The sequence below is a fragment of the Corticium candelabrum genome, chromosome 4, assembly GCF_963422355.1.
Source record: "Corticium candelabrum chromosome 4, ooCorCand1.1, whole genome shotgun sequence".
Lineage (NCBI taxonomy): Eukaryota > Metazoa > Porifera > Homoscleromorpha > Homosclerophorida > Plakinidae > Corticium > Corticium candelabrum.
In genome coordinates this window covers 362534-382713 of record NC_085088.1, presented here as the reverse complement: position 1 = coordinate 382713, position 20180 = coordinate 362534, and the positions used below count along the sequence as shown (strand labels likewise).

General features: G+C 42.0%; 5 protein-coding genes across 5 annotated transcripts; 4 read left to right on the top strand and 1 right to left on the bottom strand.

Moving 5' to 3' along the window:
* Positions 1–816: 816 nt before the first annotated feature.
* On the bottom strand, positions 817–3831 carry LOC134178931 (uncharacterized). Its single transcript, XM_062645845.1, has 7 exons — positions 3659–3831; positions 3460–3598; positions 3309–3388; positions 3111–3246; positions 2915–3028; positions 2099–2848; positions 817–1990 (listed from the first exon to the last, which is right to left on the bottom strand). The coding sequence occupies exons 1-7, from the start codon at positions 3692–3694 to the stop codon at positions 1137–1139; spliced, it is 2109 nt and encodes a 702-aa protein (XP_062501829.1). The 5' UTR covers positions 3695–3831; the 3' UTR covers positions 817–1136.
* Positions 3832–4020: 189 nt separating this feature from the next.
* On the top strand, positions 4021–6380 carry LOC134178879 (synaptic vesicle membrane protein VAT-1 homolog). Its single transcript, XM_062645789.1, has 10 exons — positions 4021–4221; positions 4288–4414; positions 4476–4691; positions 4754–4825; positions 4892–4968; positions 5031–5134; positions 5214–5260; positions 5321–5506; positions 5698–5853; positions 5913–6380. Exons 1-10 carry the CDS (start codon positions 4061–4063, stop codon positions 6222–6224), a joined length of 1458 nt encoding a protein of 485 aa, XP_062501773.1. The 5' UTR covers positions 4021–4060; the 3' UTR covers positions 6225–6380.
* Positions 6381–6662: 282 nt separating this feature from the next.
* LOC134177936 (synaptic vesicle membrane protein VAT-1 homolog) lies at positions 6663–10064 on the top strand. The gene is made up of 10 exons (XM_062644713.1): positions 6663–6839; positions 6899–7028; positions 7627–7842; positions 7901–7972; positions 8653–8729; positions 8800–8903; positions 8964–9016; positions 9242–9370; positions 9433–9534; positions 9753–10064. Exons 1-10 carry the CDS (start codon positions 6682–6684, stop codon positions 9849–9851), a joined length of 1140 nt encoding a protein of 379 aa, XP_062500697.1. The 5' UTR covers positions 6663–6681; the 3' UTR covers positions 9852–10064.
* A 2306-nt stretch (positions 10065–12370) lies between these two features.
* LOC134177999 (AFG3-like protein 2) lies at positions 12371–16976 on the top strand. The gene is made up of 17 exons (XM_062644780.1): positions 12371–12474; positions 12536–12605; positions 12663–12874; positions 13175–13243; positions 13309–13442; positions 13834–13927; positions 13994–14064; positions 14120–14222; positions 14363–14500; positions 14566–14722; positions 15104–15233; positions 15301–15509; positions 15576–15691; positions 15768–15848; positions 15919–16038; positions 16413–16607; positions 16685–16976. Exons 1-17 carry the CDS (start codon positions 12379–12381, stop codon positions 16874–16876), a joined length of 2187 nt encoding a protein of 728 aa, XP_062500764.1. The 5' UTR covers positions 12371–12378; the 3' UTR covers positions 16877–16976.
* Positions 16977–17062: 86 nt separating this feature from the next.
* On the top strand, positions 17063–19999 carry LOC134177998 (uncharacterized). The gene is made up of 2 exons (XM_062644779.1): positions 17063–17350; positions 17417–19999. The coding sequence occupies exons 1-2, from the start codon at positions 17237–17239 to the stop codon at positions 19805–19807; spliced, it is 2505 nt and encodes an 834-aa protein (XP_062500763.1). The 5' UTR covers positions 17063–17236; the 3' UTR covers positions 19808–19999.
* Positions 20000–20180: the final 181 nt, after the last annotated feature.

Below are 20180 nucleotides of genomic sequence, written 5' to 3'. Positions count from 1 at the left end.
GGGTCACACTTAATTAACAGCTTGTTTAGTTGCTCCAACCAACTATGATTGATGACTAATTTATATAACACAAGTTTTATCGATGAGTAATTCTTTTCAAAGAGCATTAAGTTATGCACAGGAATCTCTACAATAGGCTTAAGTTAACTATTGTAGGTAAGCATGACCTACAGGCATGATTGTACTGCAGTAGAGTATCCTCAACCACATAACTAACTTAACGCACTTGAAACCATTTAACCACACAGAGAAATGAACATTAAGCACTTGTAACTTATCAAGCCAGTACTTGACTTGTGAGTAGATCAGGTTTCGTTTCTTTACATCTTCCTGCTTGGACTTTGACACTTCATTTCAATTTCTATGGATTGAACATGTACTTATTAAGTAGAGTAGTGCAACAAGTGATGTCTTGCTGACGTTGCGTGTTAAAATGTGCTGTCATTTAGTTTGTTTTGTTGACGTAGCAAAAGACGTGCGATATTGTTGCTTTTAGCAATCTAGAATAGGTAGAGAAACAGTGTTGCATTGTGTCTCAAGGGTCTTAGACTCTATCTAGACAACGGTTTGCTATATTTACGTGCATGCTAATATCTGAGCACAGACTCTATAGGGTTTGGCTGGGTATCCTGCATGTGTTAGTACTCTACATTGATTTTGCCGACTCGTGCCATTCTTTTTTCACCTGAAACACCATGCAGGCTCTTGTTTCTGTGCTTGGGTATATATAGACTTGAAGATATACAGGCAGCAAGGAATACTTATAGGTACTTCACTTTTCTTTACCGTTTTGCCTCGTTATGTAATGAACAAGGAAGCAGACAGTCATACATATAGCATATTATATGTTTGATCACACACTTTATGTACACAATGATTGTTCCATGGCAAGTGAGAGCAAATTTCGGATACCACCAGTTTACCAAAAGAATGGTGTACTTAGACCCTCAAACAGATGAGGTATAGAGCAATATGCAGACATACATGTCTAGCACTACTAAGATAGGAAATGCCGGATCTGCAGTGTTGCTAGTATGTGCTATCGGCGTGATATGCCCAGAGATATGCCTAAATACATCTAGTTACATCGAAGGCTACTGTTAGCAATTTGAGTAATCAGTTCAATTGCAGCTCTTTTAGGTGGCTAACGTATTCTGTGTCTCAGTGTCGGCGACACTTTTCTCTTTCTTCTGTTTCGTTAGTGAGCGTGCTATGGCGAAGAGCCTCTTCCACCTTTGAACATTTTCCTGCAAACTTGCAATTTTGTAGGTGATCGTTTGGATTCCTTTCTGCAACTCGTCACGTGCACGGGGGAGCGGCTGTGATGTTGGAGAGTTGAGCAATTGTTCTAGTTCGTTTTTCTTTCCTATCTCTTCCTCCAGTTTGTCTTGAGTAGCTTTTTGAGCCAAACTGAACGCCTCGGGGGCGGCTTGGATGATCTCAGTGAAATTCTGGGCAGCGCTACTGCAGCTACCAGACTCTTCAACTTGTCTTCTTCTAATCTTTTGATCCTCATGCTGACGTTTGTGACTTGTTTGCCCAGTTGCTGCTGTTTCGGCTCTCTGTAGACTACTACCTATTTGTCTTGCTAAGTTACCCTCGTTTCTGTCACACACCGTCTCTTGTCCGTCTGAATCATCACTAACTTGTTGGCTTGATTGCTCGCACGTAGCCAGTCCAGAATCATCTTCTGGCCACGCTAGAGGCACATTTGACGCAGTATACACCTCTCTCGCAGTCTTTGTTGTCACGTCGTCTTCTGCTTGGTCGCATCTGTTGGCAGTGTGGCGTTGATGTGCAATTGGCTGTACAAGAGATGGAGGTACGGGTGGTGTGGCTTCGCTGCGCTTCACATGATTCTGAGGTTGATCTTCTGTGTCGACGTCCAACTGACGATAAAACGCTTCCTCATACTCTTTTTGCGAAATGCCCAGGTGCAAAGCTTCTGTGCACATCACGTTGTCTCTCCCCGTCACATCTACATCCACATCTGTACACAACATGAAGACGGTCAGTCGGAACACTTTTATCTAACTGTTGTATTTCTGCACACTCTATTTATAAGTGTATTTAGCTCTAGAGTTGAAATTGTTCTTACCAGTTGCTGTTCCCAACATCCGCACCATTCTTTCACTGTCAGCGGGCGGCTGCTCTGTACCTTCACTGCAAGGGTAGTAGTCCGCAGGAACAGCCGTGCTTGCTTCTACTGTCGCACTCGATCTCATACTATCAATCAAATTCTCTGCTAGTTTAATGAGTAGAGAAGACAGCTCATCGTATGCCAGTCTTTCTTCGTGTTTGGAAAGAAATGTGCATGTCTCGTCTACTGTGGCTTGATAGTCTGCACTGACGTGCAGTTTGATCTCTCTGGCACTACGACAGAAGCTACGTACGCAGTCGCCTGAAATGTTGGGCGCATGCAAGGGCATAAAGATAGTGACCGGAGTTACTCGACTGATAAGTCGGGACAGATTGTAGGAATACCGAAAGATCAGTCCGAGTGTTGAGGATTTTTCCATTTCCTTCTTCAACTCTAGGAGCAGACCATTGGCATCTTCCTGTATGACCTGAAAATCTTCCTTGAAATTTGGCACGAATGCAGTATATTGGGCAAAATTTTCGACTTTGCGCATCGTTTTCTCAAAATGCGATCTTTGAGGAGTCGAGGAGAGCAGAAGACTTAGCAGTACGGCAGATGTATCGATCTGCTCTTTTGCTACTCGCAGCCATCGACACAGACGATCGACTGGACCACATGAATGAAGATATTGCAAGAAGATGGGAAGAGACACGAAAACGGTACAGAAATAGAAGGAAAAGACGGCAGCAATCTTGAAACTATCGTCCGCTGTAACAAGAAAACAACAAGCGACATCACAAATTTGACTTTAGTTTCCACTGGCATCTACAGTACTTGGTGAGACGGTAGAGTGGCGATCAGCGTAATATCGAGCGAGGACTCTCATCTGAGGGTGATCATCAGCCAACGGTTCCCAGTAATCTTCTCTTTGCAATTTCTCGTCTGTAACTATACAGTAGATACATTAATTAATTAACAGAGCTGCAATTATGGTATAGTGCGGTGTACTCTAGTGAAGTATAAGGCAAACCTGCAGCCGGCCAGTCGGTGGTAGGGAAAGCAGACGTTGTGAGACCTTCTACATGCTGAAGTATTCGAGCCGTCTCATCCAGGAATGTACCGAGAACATTTGCATTGACATGAGTGATAACCATGCAGCTCGGTCTCTAAGAAAACGGAAAAACAAAAATACTAATGCAAAGACTGGTAGGATGGCAAATCACGTGACTTGGTGATCGTCGTCAAACCCCAGAGCCAGGAGCAACGTTTTTAGATCATCTGTGGCTTGGTTTTCTCTGTTCAACTTTGCTAATGATAACGACAGACGAAGTTGTCATCCACTAGCTGTTGCACTAGATTTAGCTACATATCTGGCTAACTCAGTTCTATTCTTTTTGGTGACCATTGATTGTAGTCGTACGAGCCACGGCAGCCAGACAAGATGGAACGGACGATATCACTGACATCCCGCAGCAACGCCTTAAATGTTGCGTCAGAGTTTGACGTCTTCAATCGTGCCTGACGGACGTGACTACTAAGTAAATGCCATCTGATAGATAGGATGTCATTAGATCTCACCACAGCCGCTTCTACTTGCGCAGAATACTCGGACATTTCGACATCTAGGAAGTGCTGCTAGGGTCGCTACCTACCGAAGGATTGCCACCTCAGCGTTTTTGGGGGGAATCCCCCCTAGTCCCTTAGTTGATTTCAACAGCTAGGACTAGCCTGTTCGTTTTGCTATATTCGTAAGCAAGAAGTCTACGAAATAATGATCTTCCACTACTCTTTATGCGTAAGTGCACAATGAATGAGTCAATTCCATGCAGATGACGGAACTGGCTCTAGTTCTGATTACAACATTAGATCTCGATGACGTTGCATGCAAAATAGAATGCTTCGAGCACGTGACCGCCACAATGATAATCTGCGCAGGCGTAGCTATTTGGCAGACGGCGAGAGCTCCGGTAAGCGCACGGAATGGCTGAAGGTGGGCAAGAGCATGCGACAACCGAACCGCAAGCAGAAGCTCAGGAAACATGCAGGGTAGTGCACGCACTTCGCGGAGGCAAAATACAGATGCAGGAAGCAGCAGTGAAGCCTCCAGGTGAGGGTGAAGTACGAGTGAAGGTGGAGGCATGGTAAGAATGAACCACCTTTGCGTGCTCTCTTATCTCTCATTTGTCGCTGTCGACGTTGTTTTCTAGCGGCGTGACTGCAGCCGACTGGCAAGTACGTCATGGACAGTTGAAATTGTCTACACCGCCGTTCGTTCCCGGCTTTCAGTGCGCAGGGACCGTCGACGCAGTCGGCGACAACGTGCAATCGTTAGAGGCTAGTCGTTGCGTTCGAACGCGAGATTCGACGAAAGTATTTGAAGTGAGGTGCTTTACAGGTCGGGCAACGCGTTGTGGTCGTTCATTCTTTGAGTTGTTGGGTGGAACGACTTGTGGTGCCGGCGACGGACGCTTATGCAATACCCGAATCGCTGACGTTCCAACAGGCTGCCGGATTGGCGTTTGACTATATTACCGCGTATTTGACACTTCACCGTCACGCCAACCTTCAGAAAGGACAGTCCGTGCTGATTCACCGGGCTGGTGGTGGAATAGTAAGTCACGTGCCTACTCGGAAGTATGCCGGAACTTTGTGTCTACGCGTTTCTTGTTTTAGGGATTCGCTGCGACGCAGTTAGCAAAGAATGTCCCAGAAGTTGTCGTATTTGGTATTGCTCCGGAGCCCCAAGTTTGTTTATTTGTGTTGGTTGTGTTGTCTACACGTCATGTGACTTCCGCGGTTGAAATCTTGTAGCACGACGTAGTCAAAGAGAATGGCGTCGATCACCCTATTGATGTCCGAGTTCCAGATTATGACCGAATAGTTCGAGAGTGAGCTGTTGTTACTGTTGCTATCAGCTCAGTCTTTATTATGTTGCTGTTGTTACTTGTAGGACGGCTACCGATGGTGTAGAAGTCGTAGTTGAGTCTGCCGCTGGCAAAGACTTAAAAAAGGGACTCAATCTTCTGAAGCCTCTTGGTACACTGGTTATGTACGGTTAGTATAGTACAGTAGATCTTAAAACAGGTAGAAGTTGTAATGTTGCATCTGTATGCAATTTGTTTCTCGCTAATAGGCTCCGCTAGTTCAGCAGGGGGCGGTTTGTTCAGTGCAGCTAAACAAGTTTGTTTGCATAATCACTTCTATGTGATTTGTGTACTGTGATGTGTGTGTACTGTGCAGAAACTGGGTCCAGCCACAAAGTTTGAGGGATCTACTCTTATTGATGGCAACAAGAGTGTGGCTGGAGTGAATGTTGTGCCTCTAATTGGCACTGATTTGAGTAGGGAGATCATCAAGGAGCTGCTCAGTTTGTGTGAGCAGGGAAAACTTAAGCCCAGAGTGGATTCAGTTTTTTCTTTCAGGAATGTGAGTTGTCATTATAGTTCAGGTCAATAGGGATAGCTTGGTTTTCTTTCAAGAGTGGTTTGTTCTTGTTCTTGATTGGTTTTGTCATGTTGTAATGATTATGGCACTCTTGTTTACTTGGGTTTGGTGGCTTCTGTGCGTGTTGTATGTGTCCACACTCACTCTTTGTTCCTATTCTCATTGTTGTCAAGGTTGCTGATGCTCAGAAGAAAGTTCACGATGGAGCTAACGTTGGGGCAGTTATTCTTGTTCCAGTAATAGAGGAGGAGGAAAAGGCTGTACAAGATGCAAAACAGAAAGCTGAAGCCGAGAAAGCTGAGAAGGCAGCGAGGAAGTCTGTTCGAAAGGTGAATGTTGTGGAGTGTGATGTACTGTGTTCTAATGATATCAGTATGATTTGGTGTAGAACAAGGGTGGTAGTACTAGTTCTAAATCTGATGGAGAGGCTAAAGCAGAAAATGAAGAGAAGGGAGGTGATGAGGAGAAACCAAATAGTGACGAGAAACCATCTGAAGACAAACCGACTGATGATGGAAAGGCAGATGGAGATAGTAAGCCTGAAGAGGCAGCCAGTGGTGAAGCAGACAGCAAGCCTGCAGAGACGACTGCTGGAGAGACTGATAAGGAAAAGGTAGGCAAACCAGCAGAAGTGAAGACGGAAGATGGAGAGGCAAAGCAGGAAGACGGGGAAGCAAAAGCTGATGAAACGGCAGCTTGAACACAAAGAGAAGTTGTGTTGATGCACTGGTAGTTATGGTTCGTAGCATTGACAACTTGGTCACTAAGCTGACTAGGTATATCCCCATGTTACTGAGGTAAAAATGAGAGGTCACTATTTGAGCGTTCAGCGATTAAATTGAAGTTTAGCAATTCACCGGTTGCAACCACACACGTTTTGAAGTGTCACAAGTAGTTTCATCCAAGCTGATATTTGATGTTTATGCCTAGTGTGTACAGTAATCAGACAAATGCTAGTTGACTTGAACCCTTGAACCCAACCCTAACCCTAAAACCTCTGATTCTCACTGACACAGCATTTTTGTTGTAATTGAAGGTTAGTCTCGCGTAGCCATGCAGACCATCCGCCATATGGTAAGAAGTTGCAAAATCAATGTTTACTCTAGTTTATAACGCATGCGCAAAATCTACATACCACGTGTTGTCACGCCTTAATTATGGCGACGGCCAGTGCTGACGCCGACCAACCGACCTCTACCGAAACTTGCAAAGCTATCTGGCTTGTAGGACACGGTGGATATGACAAGTTGCAAGTGAAGAACACGCCAGTGACGTCGCCTGGTGACGGAGAAGTGCGAGTTGCAGTGCAAGCATGGTCTGTCATTTGCACATTTCTTCTCAAACATCTCCCTATACACTTTTCTTGCCGTGCAGTGGGTTGAATTTTGCAGAGTTAATGATGAGACAGGGTTTGTACAGACGATCACCGACTCTTCCATACATTCCGGGATTTGAATGTTCTGGAACCGTCGAATCTCTGGGAGACAACGTGACAGGACTTGAAGTAAGTTCAAAGAACTAGTTGCCTCGTACTCGATGCGTTATTCGTACATTGAATATAAATTATTTGTCAGATCATCATTTTGTAGACTCGTACCCAGTCCTCTCCTTGCGCGCGCTCCACGTGTTTAGAACGTGCTTTTTGTTGAGGAGAACAAGGAACAAGGAGAACAAACTAGCTAGTGGTAACAAAAAGCACGTGCTAAAACACGTGGAGCGCGCGAGGAGAGGACTGGGTAGGAGTCTAATAATTTTGTACATTTTGTGTACATGTACCAGGTATTAATTTAATATAAGTGTATGCATGAGTACTATAGAAGTAGCAGGCAGGATAGAGGCAGTGTGATATTGGTGTATGAGGGGACATTAAAAGTTTAGTGTTGTCTATGTTACACACACACACACACACACACACACACACACACACACACACACACACACACACACACACACACACACACACACACACACACACGAGCATTCAGCCACTATAACATTGTTTAGCTACTAGTGAAAACGAATGAGAATTACTGAATACTGTATAGTCTTACGGCATTATCACAACATCGCAACTTAATTCTTACCCCACTGCTTAATTATAGGTAGGACAACGAGTTGTTTGTGTTCCTGGTCATGGTAGCTGGTCTGAAAAGATTGTGTTGAAGTTTGATCACGTATTTCCTATTCCTGATTCAATGTCGTTTGAGGAAGCAGCAGCTATTCCTGTCAACTATATCACTGCCTACATGATGCTGTTTGATGTTGCTCACCTTAGTCCAGGCAAGAAAATTCTTGTGCACATGGCTGCAGGTGGTGTGGTCAGTTTTATCATTTTATGTCACGTTTTTTTGTTATTGATGAGAAATGTCCTCTCAGGGAACAGCTGTCACTCAGTTAGCTCGAACTGTCGAGAATGTGACTATCTTTGGAACTGCATCTTCTTCAAAGGTAATCGCATAATTATTGCTGCAAGATGCTCTAGGGGGTATCTGTCAGGTACTACACACCATTTTGGGAAACTATTGAATAGAGACTTTTTGCAAGGCATTGGATGTTAGTGTGGCACAAAGACGTGTTCAGTCTGATGCTAGGCAGTAGAAGTGTTTCAATGAGGACGTGTGTGTGTGTGTGTGTGTGTGTGTGTGTGTGTGTGTGTGTGCATGTGTGCATGCACAGGTATAAACACAAAAACATGCACATTAGTAACTTGAACCTACCTTCTACAGTGAAAGCATAGGCATAGTACTTTAGGTGGGCATGCTATGACATGCAAGACTTAGCCAAGAATCATGTAAATAGAGAGTTCATCAAAAATTTTCATTGCCATTAAACTTTTAATTAAGATAAATTGCCTCATATCAGGTGAACTTAAAATTATGACATCAGTTATGTATATTGCTGTTTGAGATATTATCTTGATATAACAGTTGAATTTGTAGAGTGTTGAGATATTTATTGATCACACAATTAAGAAATTTTGGCAGATGTACAGTGCAAGATAGTTGGGGAAATGATTTGTTATGTATTGTGAAACCACATGCACACTGTATGGGCACTAAACTTTGTGTTGTACAGAAGTCAAGGTTTATTTACTTGCGTTTGACAGTTGGCATTTATTGTATTTTTAGCATGAAACAATTCGACAAGCCGGTGTAGACCATCCTATTGATTATCGTTCAGTTGACTATGAGCAGGCAGTGAGAAGGTTCTTCTTATCTTACTGAATATGGTCAATTATGGAGGTACCAATGATGTTACCTATTTTGTATTTCTAGTATCTCACCAGATGGTGTTGACATTGTGTTGGATCCTTTGGGTGGGAAAGATGTCAAAAAAGGTGTAAATCTGCTTCGTCCACTTGGAATTACTGTTTTGTTTGGTGAGCATTATATAGACAGACAGCATACATATTTGGTAACTCGATGGTTTGTCTGTTCAGGTTTTGCAAACGTAGTTACTGAAAGCAAGAACTATTTCAACTTGGCTAAGCAGGTACTAGGTGACAACTGAGAACTAAAGACGTAAAAAGTGAACATCTAATATCTGTTTGAGCAAAAAATGGGCTACTCATCTAGCATAATGTAGCATGACCAGGAGTATTGTTTTCATTTAATTTTATCAAGGCTGCAGTATATGTGTTGTTTGACTGGTAGCTGTTTCATTATAGTGGTTTCTGACAGACAAGGTTGATCCATTGAACTTACTTGGTTCAAACCTATAGCCGGCTTTGATCTTGGTGGTTTGTTTGGAGTTCCACAAGCTAAAGAAGCTGCAACTAAATTGCTGCAGTTATATGAAGAAGGTGCAATCAAGCCACGTATTGACTCTGTTTACTCGTTTGCTCAAGTATGGTAGTTAACCACCCGTTCTTGATCTTGTAATTGTGTTCAACAAGTGTGCGTTGACAGGTTGCTGCAGCACAAAAGAGAATGCACGACAGGCTAAATGTTGGGAAAATCATTCTAGTACCTCACAAAGAAGAAGAGAAACAGGATACACCTACAGCTGAGGTACAACTTGAAATTTATTAATGCTGTCTGCTCACTTCTTGCATCTGTCTGTTTTGACTACCAGCATGGTTGCATGCCTGCTACGTTGTCTGTTTTTTGCCTGCTGATGTGTCTTTCTTGAGTTTAGTCAAGAAACTATGAATAACTCATTTTAGATGAAAATTTCAGACTATAGTGCATAATGAGAATGATCATATTTGCTGTCTTTTTATAACTAGGAAAGTAGACAAGGGGGAGAAATGTCTGAAAATATGGAAACTAAAAAAGAGGAAACTAAGGAAACTGAGAATGAGGAAGAAGCAGAACCAAACAAGTGACACATGATTGTGATTTGGGTGCTTATCTTGCAGCCAAGTGCCAAACATTTGCACACTGCTTTGCATACATAGAATAATGTTTTTGTTATTTTTGTATTGATGTTGATGTTGCAAGTAGAGGTGTGCACATACAAACCTACTACTTACATTATTAGGGTTGTGATGAATACACTATGTGTGATGCATGCTCATCTTCTAAATGGGCTTATCGGAGAGACAGTTTTACTTTATTGCAAAGTGTAAACTCAAGATTAGTACATTCTGTAGAAAAAATCAGGCTGCATGGGCATATACCAAAAGATTGATCATTAATTAATGTGTTAGCACAAGCATTCAAGTATGCATGCCCTATAAGTTTATGATAAATTGTCTACTATCAAATAATATGACCTTGATATTCAGATTGTCATTTGCATCTGAATTAATAATAATAATAATAATAATAATAATAATAAAAATAATATAGTTACCGCCGTCACTTAGTGGTTAGCGACAATGGCTACCACTCCATGGTTTGGGGGTTCAAACCCCAGTGACGACAGTAAATTGTGAAACTTGTCTGTCTTTCTTTCTCATGTTTCTCTAGCTTTATCCATGAGACTATGACTTGTTTCAGTCGTTGGGGAGTTTCTGTGGTCTGGCGAACGGTCCGTTGACGATGACGTCCAGTGCTTTCCTGGTGGTCGTTGATATCCACTAGGCGTGCTGTATCGAGTACGCGGTCACCGTAATGCCTGCAATCTATATAGAATTGGCTAGTCATTGATCGCCGTATGGACTACACGGAAACATGTACCCCGCTGGGCTCACCTGCCGGGTTGGTGGGCACCCAGATGGGGGCAAAGACCCCACTTGCCCATTATGGAGGGGCATAACGACACATATAATAATATGTAGGGGGTTACAACAGATTGAGTCGACATATCAATCTTGTATTGTGAGGTTGTGAGGCTGAACTGTTACCTTGCTGACAGTTCTGATCCTTTCATGCAGATGATACGGGAGTGTGACTCTGGAAAATCTTCACACTTGATCAAGCACATGGCTTGTCGGTTTACTGCACAGCTGCGAAGGAGTCTTGCTTCGGACGACAAGTCGCAGAGCTTACACAGGAATGCATCCATCTCGGTTGAAGGTGGCTTCGAGCAAGCACCTGAAACAGATGCGAGACATTACCGTAAGTGTCGCAGTTCTGTTTGTGTGCGGTCCTGGAGCGGGAAGCCTATGCACAGGCAGTATCGTTGTCTCACTGAGCAACCGCCAGTGGACATGAAAGAGACCTACGGATGGATAAAGGCAGCGAATCTTCCTGCTGCAACTGAGGGACTGGTTGTTGCTGCTCAAGACCAAGCTCTTCGGACTCGGTACTGTGAGCGCAAGATTCTACATCGTGATGTCAGTCCTACTTGCCGCATATGCAGTGTAGGCCTGGAAACAGTCGACCACATTGTGGCAGGCTGTAGTGCTTTGGCACCGACGGACTACACTGATCGACACAATCAGGTGGCATCCATCATTCACTGGGATGTTTGTCGCCATTTTGGGGTTCCAGTGGAGAGCAGATGGTACCGGCATCATCCTGATAGGCTTGTGGAGACGGATGACATTACTATGATGTGGGATACCACCATCCCCACTGCCAGGAAGATCAAAGCCAATCGTCCAGACATCTGTCTCAGAAATAGGAAGACAAACACTTGTCTTCTTGTTGATATCAGCTGTCCTGCTGATGGCAACATTGGCAAGAAACATGCTGAGAAGTTGGCGAAGTACAGCGACTTGCGAGTGGAGACAAGCCGCATGTGGCATTGTCGAACACTGGTAGTTCCGGTGGTCTTGGGAGCTTTGGGCACAGTGCACGCAGGTATTGCACGGTGGCTGGACATTATTCCAGGTCATCACAACCTGCAGCACTTACAGAAAACAGTGCTTCTGGGATCTACTCGGATCCTTCGTAAAGTCATGTCTTCTTTCTAGACAGCCGTGATGGTCTAAGTACTTCTGAAGCAGGGTTTGCTTCCGGTACTTGTAATAGACTTTACAAACCAGACTGATCTGGTTGAGCACGACACATATAATAATAATAATATATTTCACTTCGTACCAACAGGTACAGCCTCTCACAAATGAGAGAAATATACGTACAAACACACATACACACATACACATAGACACCTCAAAATCAAACAGAGCTAACTAAGTATATAACAGAGAACGTAATTCCTTTAACAAGATGGCAAAAAAATTAGTATGCATACCTACAAAGGGCAACTTATCTCTATAGACTCTCCACATTAATTTTAATTAATGTATTAATATTTGGAACAGCTTAATTAATTAATTAACAAATTGTCTTGTGATTGTGAATGAGGCCAAGGTCGTTCGTATTGCGTGAAATTAGACCTAACAAAGATGTCTAGCATTAAACGACCGAGCTCTCTATGGTTACTAGTAGTTTTGAAATACCGTGTCTACAGTGACTCACCTCTGTTTACGTAATACCAATCCGGGAACTTGCTCGTCTTGAATGATGATGCTAGGTGCTTGTGTACGTGCTACAAAGCAGTTGATCAGACGAAACAGCTGTAGACTCTCTTCTTGCACTTATAGTAAACGTTTTACGGTGAGTCAATCTTAACAGTAAATTTTTGTTATCTAGAATCGTTTCTTCTCGTCTTCTGCAGCTTCAGCGGGCATTTCGGCCATTTGTTTCCGTCTGTAGCATTAGACAGTTTTCAGACAAACCTCCAAGAGGTTAGATGCACACAAACGTCGTTGGTGGCGATTTCTGTAATGTGACGTGCTCACTAGGGTTTGACAAACTCACATCTGACAACTCGAAGGATGATAGAGGCGGGTCGCCTAATCAAGGAGATGAAGACTGGCGTAACTACTTTTCGAAAAACACTTTGATTACTGTTGGTGTTGCTGCTGTTGTTGGCTACATTCTGTTGAGGAGGCAACAGCAGGCGAATGAAATTAACTGGCAGGAATTCAAAGTTCATTATTTGAATAGAGGAGAGGTAGGATGATGCATTCATAAATTAATGGTGTACTTTTAAAATTTTAAAATTTAGAATTTAGGGTACTGGAATGAGCGTTTGTAGTAGATTTGTTAGGAGTATGTAATATTAAACATAACACTCTGGTTGCATGAGGCAATTAATTACACACACACACACACACACACACACACACACACACACACACACACACACACACACACACACACACACACACACACAAGTTGTCTGTTCTACAAGAAATGAAACATACATTGATAACAGATGCACAGTTTATCAGTTTGACTGTTATTTTATTAGGTCGAGAGAGTTGTTGTTGTCAATCAGAACTATGTTCGTGTCTATCTGAAGGCTGATGCTGCATTATCTGTTAGTTCTATCCACAAAGTATTAACAAGGCATACCTACTGTTGAAGACTACAATTTACGTTTAGACACAGCAATATTTGGGTTTTCGTATCGGGAGTGTCGAGTCATTTGAACGCAATCTGGAGGCTGCACAGAAAGAACTGAATATTGACTCGGCTAGTTATCTTCCTGTCACTTATGTCAGAGAAATGGAATGGTTGTAAGTTTACAGTAAGCAAAGTAGGCTGTAAGCTGAGTTTACAAATGTAGGACTACCTTCATGCTGAACTAATGCTAACTGCTTGCAGTAGATAAGCAGTCAGTAATTACAGCCTTAATTAACAGCATGCATGTCTGATCAACTTTGATTATAAAATCGCAATCACAGATTTACAAAAAAATGCTTTAGGTGAATAGACTCACTACACTGCACTGGATATTAGTACTTGAGACATGTTTGTGGTATAGTTTCAGTGTCACTTTGTATGCTAGATTCATATTTGCACTAATGTGTTTGATATTATTATATTTAAATTTGACATAATTGCCACATTAATTAGAATATTGTAGTTGTTACAATGTAATTGAGATGTTGTGTATATTTTGTGCAGAAAGGAACTGTCTAAGCTAACTCCCAGTTTACTCCTTATTGGCGCTTTCATCTTCTTGAGTCGGCGTGTTTCATCAAGTGTTCGAGGGCCAGGGGTACAGGCAACAGCAAACACGAGATGCACTTATACTAACAGTATCAGCTGTTGAATTGTTGTGTAGGGCATTTTTGGAATTGGACAATCAACAGCAAAGTTTATAAACAAGGAGACAAATATTAAAACAAAATTTGCGTATGTGATTGTAATGTCGTTTTGTTACTTATTCTAACATATGTTCATGTTGTAGTGATGTTGCTGGTTGTGAGGAAGCAAAAATTGAAATAATGGAGTTTGTAAATTTTTTGAAACATCCTAAGCAGTATCAAGAACTGGGGGCAAAAATACCAAAAGTAAGAACAATATAGCATTTCAATAATGAACTACTTTGCGGATCATGCTAACTGGAATGATGTAAAGCATGTCTTCTATTGGTTGCCTGCATTTAAACTAATTTCATGATTAACCTTCATATAGTGTATTACTGTTGTAGGGTGCTATATTGTCTGGTCCTCCTGGAACTGGCAAGACATTATTGGCTCGAGCTGTTGCAGGAGAAGCAGGTGTTCCTTTTCTCAGCATTTCTGGATCAGAATTTCTTGAGATGTTTGTTGGTGTGGGACCCGCACGAGTGAGTTGACTCGTGTTGGTTTCTACATATTGTTGGAATATCTCAAGTTGTGAATTTGATTTTAGGTTCGAGACTTGTTTTCAAATGCTCGTAAGAATGCACCGTGTATTATCTTTATTGATGAGATCGATGCTGTTGGTCGTGCACGAGGACAAGCTGGAAGGTTTGGAGGACACGATGAAAGGGAAAACACTCTTAATCAGCTGCTAGTAGAGATGGATGGTAAGTACTCTTATGACTAGACAATGTAGGACAGCAGACACACAGGCTTTTATTAATGTATTTTAAGAGGAATGTCTACCGTTAGTTGTAATGACTAGGATTACTAGTAGCTTTAAAGCTTTAACAGGTTTAGTTACTGTAATATTATATGTATTATTTACATGACCAGATGATATGCAAAGTTGTCAACATGTTAATCAGTTTGACACAGAGATGTAGGTGCGTTCACTTATAAATGTGTAATTATTGTGTAAATATTTTGTGAGTGACTGACTGGATTCTAGACAACTGCTGTGATTTGTATGTAATTGCTAACAATATGAAGACTCGACGATTACGGGTATCCTTAATCACTGTAGTATAAGCTGATCTTTATGGTAGGATTTGAACAGGCTACGAATGTCGTTGTCCTGGCGGGAACCAATCGACACGATATCTTGGACCCTGCCTTGCTACGTCCTGGCAGATTTGATAGACAAATAGCAATCACTCCTCCAGACATTAAAGGCAGGTTGGTTATGTTGCAGTCTTTTCTTGATTGGACATCAACAAATGAGATAGCCTGATATCGTCTGTAGGTGCTCAATATTCAAAGTTCACTTGAAGCCAGTAACTACAGATCTTGATCGTGATCAGTTGTCAAGGCAGTTGGCTGCTCTGACTCCGGGATTTACTGGTGCAGACATTGCAAATGTTTGTAATGAGGCTGCCCTTATTGCAGCAAGACATTTGGAACGGAGAGTGGAAAGGAAGCACTTTGAGCAGGCTATTGAGAGAGTTATTGGAGGTACAAAGACAAATCTGCATAATTGGAAAATATGACGTTTGTGTGATTCTGTTGTTTTGGTTTTAGGGTTGGAGAAAAAGACACAGGTTCTTCATCCAGATGAAAAGAAGACTGTTGCTTATCATGAAGCTGGTCATGCTATTGCTGGCTGGTTTCTAGAACATGCAGATCCACTACTGAAGGTATTGAAGCAGAATCCGTGTTTGAACATTGAGATACAGACATGCAGACAAACGGTAATAAGTTTTGTGTCTACAGGTTTCTATTATTCCACGCGGTAAAGGCCTTGGGTATGCACAGTACCTTCCTCGGGAACAATATCTTTACACAAAAGAGGAAGTTAGTTGATAACAAACAGCTCTATTGTGTAATACTTGTTTTACTTTTTATCCTTGTATCTACATTTTAGATGTTTGATCGGATGTGCATGACTTTGGGAGGTCGAGTGTCTGAGGAGATGTTCTTTGGTAAAATAACAAGTGGTGCTCAAGATGATTTGGCCAAAGTAACCAGAAACGCTTATCAACAGGTAGAGTAAACATTAATTAATGCTGGTGGTCATCTTTGCACAATGCAGTCAAATGTAAAGACTAAACATAGCAATTCTATGAAAATGATAAAAACATGCATTCTTCTTAGTCAAAAGTTTACAGCCGACTTGATGTGAAGATGTTTTGTATAAACATATTGAGTGTAGCTGGTGGAATGTAAATTGTTTATTCTTATAGTGACCTACTTCTTTTAAGCACACCATACTGCAGTCTTGTTTGGCAGTGTTGCTAATTAATTCTGTTTGCTAACAGATCATACCAAACATTGTCTTGCAGTGTGTGGAGTTTTTGCAGTTTGTGTGTGACTGTTTCTTAAAATATTTAATTACCTTTAATTATTGCTTCACACCAGGTTACTGTCTTTGGAATGAGTGAGAAGATCGGCAATGTTTCATTTGACTTACCTCGCGATGGGGAGCCAATATTTGAGAAGCCTTACAGTGAGGCTACTGCACAGCTGATCGACGAGGAGGTGCGTGGATTGATATCAAGAGCATACAAACGGACACAAGAACTGTTGCTGGTACATAAGGACAAGATTGAGAAGGTAGGTCAACAAATGGATGGAGAACAATTTTGTAATATTTGACTTGCATGTAATTAATTTGGTGCCTCGTGTCTTAGGTTGGCCAACATTTATTGGAGCGGGAGGTTTTGAATCGAGATGACATGATCGAACTGCTTGGTAAACGACCATTTCGTGAAAAGTCAACATATGAGGAGTTTGTCGAAGGAACTGGAAGTGAAGAAGAGGACACTACCCTTCCTAAAGGATTGGAAGGAGTTTTGAGAAGCATGCCATCAACATTACTGTAACAAGAGATAACTATATTGCCATGCTAAAATGTATAAATATTACAGGTGCTGATAGTGAGCACATTCCTTTGTAGTGAGAATCAATGGAGGTACAAATTTACTTGCAAGCCATGTCACCTGCAGACAGACTGACAGACGGAACTTCAGATACGTAGTATGGTTTTGGAAGTACTGTACGTGGTTAACGTTGTTCTAACTTGTGTATAGCTTCGAGTGGACAGACAGACAAACATACAATAATAAGACAGACAAATAGACAGACGAGTGGCCAATTAGTAGAGACAAGTTTGTGTTTTGTCGGGTGTGCAATAGAGGGATGGAATTGAATGCTAGAGATGATGCAACATACAGGGTCACGCGATGTCACGTGCTAAAATGTTACTGTACTCATCTACCTGGTACTCATCTGCAATGGTAGGCGAGATGTTGTTGGTTGTTGCTGCCCTTAATGTTCTTTCAGCTGCTGCTCTTGAGGTAGCGTATTCCGTCATCACGCGACAGTATAACAAACAATAACGGTTAATCCTTGTGTGTTTATAGGGCGTCAATCCAGCTGTTGATTGTGGTCTAAGACATCTAGCGTTGCAATATGCAAGCAAATTATTGAACGGCAGTGCAGCGACGGCCGGATTTCATCAATCAGTTTACAACGCACTTCGTCTGAATCAGTGCGGAATTGCTCCGCTTACCAGGAAAGCGTGCACAACACCTCAACCAATTGCTGAGCAGGATGGTGATGATGGTATTGAATACTACGTGTCTGTGCAAGATGGATCTGATGACAATCCAGGATCAAAATCAAAACCTTTTAAATCTCTTGCTGCTGCACAGAAAGCCGTCAGATCTCATTCGCTTTCCAACAGACCAGCAATAACAGTCTACCTTCGTGAAGGTTTGTATTTTCAATCCACAGATTGGATTCTCTCGTTTGAGGACAGCGGGCAAGGTCCAAGTGCTTCCGTTACATACCAAGCTTACAATAACGAGAAGGTGGTGATCAGTGGAGGAACTCTTTTGAATTTAAACTGGCAAGCATCACAAACAATGTGGCATGCTTCTGTTCCTCAAGGAATTAAATTCAATTCTTTGTTTGTCTATAAAGAGCAGACGAAGAACAACACTCGCTTGATTCGAGCTCGATGGCCTAATGGCAATCCTCTTGTGCCAGGAGAGGGATACTCAAGAGCAACAGGACATTATGGAGGAGAGCATGCTACAGGGCAGCAGTTTCCAATCAATCTTCAGATTTCTAGTTCCACTTCGAACAAGCTGATAAGTTCTGGTAGCATCAGACCACTAGATAAGGCACAAAATATATCCTTTCCATATCCTGCAGACGAAAGAGAAAGTTGGCAAGGTTTTCGTGCTTATGAGAATGGCACAATAAATCGATTTAATACAACCTATAACTATCCATTTTGGAATACCAATGTTCCAATGGGTATGTATTTTAATGGAACTCAGGTCAATAAAAGCTGGAAGCATCCTGAGACAGGAATCGTACACATGTTTCATTCAAATTCTTGGGGCGGTTGGCAATTTCAGATTCAGAATGTCACAATAAATAGCAGTAACAGTATCATGCACTTCAGTTATGGAGGATTTCAGGAAGCCAGAGGATCGGGCTCTATTGGTGGCCAGGCTTTCTATGTTGACAACATCCAAGAGGAGTTAGACACAGCTGGAGAATGGTTTCTTGATGAGACGACAAATGTGTTATATTTATGGCCAGACAACAAAACTAACCTCAAGAGTGGTGATACATACATTATTGCTGCTACATCAGAGTCTGCTGTGTCTCTACGAGGATCCATGTCTCAACCAGTGCATGACATTACATTTCGAGGTTTAACTTTTACTCACACTGCAACAACGTTTATGGAATCCTATGAAGTTCCATCGGGTGGTGACTGGTCGATACACAGGGGAGCCACTGTATTTATTGATGGTGCAGAGAGGATTAATATTGAAGAGTGTACTTTTGACCAGGTTGGAGGAAATGGAGTCTTCTTTTCCAATTATGTACGAAACAGTACAGTCAGTAGATGTGAATTTTTTGCATGTGGTGACAGTGCTGTGGTGTCTACGGGTTCAACAGATCTCATGAATGGGACAACAGGCACATACCCTGCTTACAATCTAATAGAAATGAATCATATCCATGATATTGGAGTGTTTGGCAAGCAAACATCTGGATATTTCAAAGGAATTGCACATGCCAATACCATCAGACAAAATGTTATCTACAATGGTCCAAGAGCTGGAATTAACTTCAATGATGGCTTTGCAGGAGGAGAAACTTTAGAAGGTAATCTCATCTTTAACATGGTAAGGGAGACTGGAGATCATGGAGCATTTAATAGCTGGGATCGACAACCCTTCCTTTATTCATCTACCAATGTAGACCATGGATCTAATGTTCTTCAACTTAGTCCAGAAACACACCATTTGAGGGGCAACTTTATTTTCAATAGAAATTTTGTGGGGTCATCTCATGGATTATATTGTATTGATCATGATGATGGCAGTTCACAATACAATGACAGTGGAAATGTACTGGTATACGGTGGCATCAAATACAGAGACGGTGTTAACAGAACAGCTACTGGAAATCTTGTCGTGTACAGCGTTGGTGCTGCATTCCAGATAAATGGTTTCAAGACTGACGTCTTTTCTAACAATACAGTTATTCTGAATGGAAATGCATATACATGTGTTGGTCAGGCTGTTCCTGGAGTGACTACAGCAAACAACAGGTTCTATGCACCTAATGACACCTCACTTGCTTTCAATACAGCAGGATGTAACATGCGTGGGAATACATTACAAGAATGGCAGGATTTCTGTAAATGTGATAAAGACTCAACAATTATGAGTAATATAACAGTGCAAGAAATACTCAGTATGGCAACTCACGTACTGGGTATGTGAACAAATATAATAAGCTCTGATTGGTATTACCTTCAGGACATGTTGATGTACGACATTTAGTCTGCTGTTTTAGTTGATGTTGTTGGACAAGCATTAATTGTAGCATGATTATTGACATTTTAGCGTGAGCAGATTAATGGCTCAAAGTGCATAGCCAGGTCAATCTACTGCACTCTTAGGGTTGTTCTTGACTGTCACCTACCAACAAATGCCTAGATGTACAATATCCCAGGAAAACTTAAGGTCCTGACAATTAATTAACCCGAAGCGCGCGTGCGCTAGGGTTACAGTAGTGTGTCAGTAGGGACGTACGGGCGGAGGGACGGACAGATAAGTGGAATGCAGCGCATGCGCTCTTTGTCATGTCTGGTGA

Bases quoted from the DNA above. Each gene is read 5' to 3' on its own strand.
- LOC134177998 (XM_062644779.1), top strand. From the start codon at position 17,237: ATGTCACGTGCTAAAATGTTACTGTACTCATCTACCTGGTACTCATCT. The intron at 17,351-17,416 runs GTAGCGTATTCC...GTGTGTTTATAG, and splicing joins TTTCAGCTGCTGCTCTTGAG to GGCGTCAATCCAGCTGTTGA.
- LOC134177999 (XM_062644780.1), top strand. From the start codon at position 12,379: ATGATGATGCTAGGTGCTTGTGTACGTGCTACAAAGCAGTTGATCAGA. The intron at 12,606-12,662 runs GTTAGATGCACA...CGTGCTCACTAG, and splicing joins TTCAGACAAACCTCCAAGAG to GGTTTGACAAACTCACATCT. The intron at 15,510-15,575 runs GTACAAAGACAA...TTTTGGTTTTAG, and splicing joins TATTGAGAGAGTTATTGGAG to GGTTGGAGAAAAAGACACAG.
- LOC134178879 (XM_062645789.1), top strand. From the start codon at position 4,061: ATGGCTGAAGGTGGGCAAGAGCATGCGACAACCGAACCGCAAGCAGAA. The intron at 4,222-4,287 runs GTAAGAATGAAC...GTTGTTTTCTAG, and splicing joins CGAGTGAAGGTGGAGGCATG to CGGCGTGACTGCAGCCGACT. The intron at 4,415-4,475 runs GCTAGTCGTTGC...GGTGCTTTACAG, and splicing joins ACAACGTGCAATCGTTAGAG to GTCGGGCAACGCGTTGTGGT.
- LOC134178931 (XM_062645845.1), bottom strand. From the start codon at position 3,694: ATGTCCGAGTATTCTGCGCAAGTAGAAGCGGCTGTG. The intron at 3,029-3,110 runs GTTTGCCTTATA...TCTACTGTATAG, and splicing joins CACCGACTGGCCGGCTGCAG to TTACAGACGAGAAATTGCAA. The intron at 1,991-2,098 runs GTAAGAACAATT...TGTTGTGTACAG, and splicing joins GATGTTGGGAACAGCAACTG to ATGTGGATGTAGATGTGACG.
- LOC134177936 (XM_062644713.1), top strand. From the start codon at position 6,682: ATGGCGACGGCCAGTGCTGACGCCGACCAACCGACCTCTACCGAAACT. The intron at 6,840-6,898 runs GTCTGTCATTTG...CTTGCCGTGCAG, and splicing joins CGAGTTGCAGTGCAAGCATG to TGGGTTGAATTTTGCAGAGT. The intron at 8,904-8,963 runs GTGAGCATTATA...TTGTCTGTTCAG, and splicing joins TGGAATTACTGTTTTGTTTG to GTTTTGCAAACGTAGTTACT.